Source organism: Mercurialis annua, linkage group LG4 (genome assembly GCF_937616625.2).
Source record: "Mercurialis annua linkage group LG4, ddMerAnnu1.2, whole genome shotgun sequence".
In the NCBI taxonomy this organism is placed as follows: domain Eukaryota; kingdom Viridiplantae; phylum Streptophyta; class Magnoliopsida; order Malpighiales; family Euphorbiaceae; genus Mercurialis; species Mercurialis annua.
Genome location: NC_065573.1, coordinates 20923423 through 20925068, shown reverse-complemented (window position 1 = coordinate 20925068; position 1646 = coordinate 20923423). Strand labels below are relative to the sequence as shown.

General features: G+C 28.4%; 1 protein-coding gene across 1 annotated transcript; it reads left to right on the top strand.

The window, feature by feature from the left end:
• Positions 1 to 292: 292 nt before the first annotated feature.
• LOC126677200 (auxin-induced protein X15) lies at positions 293 to 1345 on the top strand. The gene has a single exon (XM_050371705.2). It carries the CDS (start codon positions 514 to 516, stop codon positions 901 to 903), a length of 390 nt encoding a protein of 129 aa, XP_050227662.1. The 5' UTR covers positions 293 to 513; the 3' UTR covers positions 904 to 1345.
• The last annotated feature ends 301 nt before the right edge of the window (positions 1346 to 1646 follow it).

The window sequence follows — 1646 nt, the reverse complement described above, 5'->3', positions numbered from 1 at the left end:
AATATTATATTATAATGTTACTGGTAGTCTGGTTAAGTATTTATAAATAATGTGATAAACTGAGTTTATCATATAATGTTATGTTGGTTTACCAAGCATAAGTTTGTAACTATATTTTGCTTATGACTAAAAATAAAAAGGAAGTATGTATGATCCTATATACCATAATTGATATTCAAAATATACAAAATTAGATAAAATTATTTAATTGTTATAGAACATGAACCACTATTAGTAGGTCAAAGTAAATGAATGCACTAATTATAAACTAAATTACCATAATCATTAGATTCTTGATTATAGTGATAATGTTTAAGTCAAAGAAAATACACAAAGAGAAGACCCATTCTTGAAGAGTGAACACATTCCCCCCCTCCAACTATATTACAAATTCATTCTATCCCCACACCTTATTGTGTATCTCTTTCTTTCTTTTTTTCTTTACAATCTTCATCTATTAAAAATCTTTAAACTCTTAAAATTTTCTTGATCTTCCTTAAAAAAATCAAGAAAATGTTGGGAAGGAAGATTTCATTGAAGAAACTTGCCAAGAAAGTGAAGGTTATAGGAAAAGGAAATGAATTATATGAGGCATCACAACAAGAATGTTTACTAAGAGGAAATGAATTAGAAGATCAAGAATCTGAAGTTATAACACCAACTGGTTTTTTTGCAGTTTATGTAGGAGAAGTAAGAGAGAGATTTGTTGTTCCAACAAGTTTTCTTAATCATCCACTTTTTAAGATGCTTCTAGAAAAGTCTTTTAATGAGTCAATTGAGTTTGATCAAAAGAACAAGCTTGTTGTTCCATGCAGTGTGTCCACATTTCAAGAAGTTGTAAATGCTGTTGGATGTTGTAATGGTAGGTTTGATTTTGGTAATTTGGTTGAGGAGTTTATTTAGATTACTTGGAAATTAAGTAAGTAGTCTCCTATTGGGTTTTTGATTCACATTTCCATGAGATAGAGAGAGATTTATGGAAGGTAGCGGAAAAAATGACGCATTCGCTAAGAGGGTGTCAACCTAATTGAGATGTTCGGGTGCAATTTTTGATTTTCCGACTACAATTTTATTCAAAAAAAGTATGGGTCATCTCTATCTTATGAGAATGTTGTTTAGCTAGGTAGGATGAATTGAGTTTTAGATAGAAAATGCTATGAATCTTGGTGTTTTCTTTTTTCTTTTTATGGGTAAAGGGTAATAATATTCATGTAATAGCAAATGGAATTTTAGACATGCATCCTAGGAGTTAGAGAATCCAGGTGATGTTAGCCTTCATTGTTTGCCAACTTCTTGAAGGCCTCTTGTTCTTTTCTTTTTCTTTGTTAATTAGTTCTAATGGAAATTCTAATTTTAAACATTGTAGTTATAGAAAAGCAAAATGTATTACTGCATTCGCATATAATGAAAATTATTAACATATAAATTGGCTTAATCATTGAAAAATATTTTATACATAATATAAAATTGACAAACTAAATTATCTAAATAAAAATTTAGTATATATATTTGATAAATACTTTATCATTTTGGATGTATACAATTCATTTATCTTTTTAGAAAATTTTACAGATGTAGAAGAGACTTCAAAAATTGAATATTAATTTTTTTGGGCTTCTTGCTTATAAGTGAGGGATAATTCACCG

Bases quoted from the DNA above. Each gene is read 5' to 3' on its own strand.
- LOC126677200 (XM_050371705.2), top strand. From the start codon at position 514: ATGTTGGGAAGGAAGATTTCATTGAAGAAACTTGCCAAGAAAGTGAAG.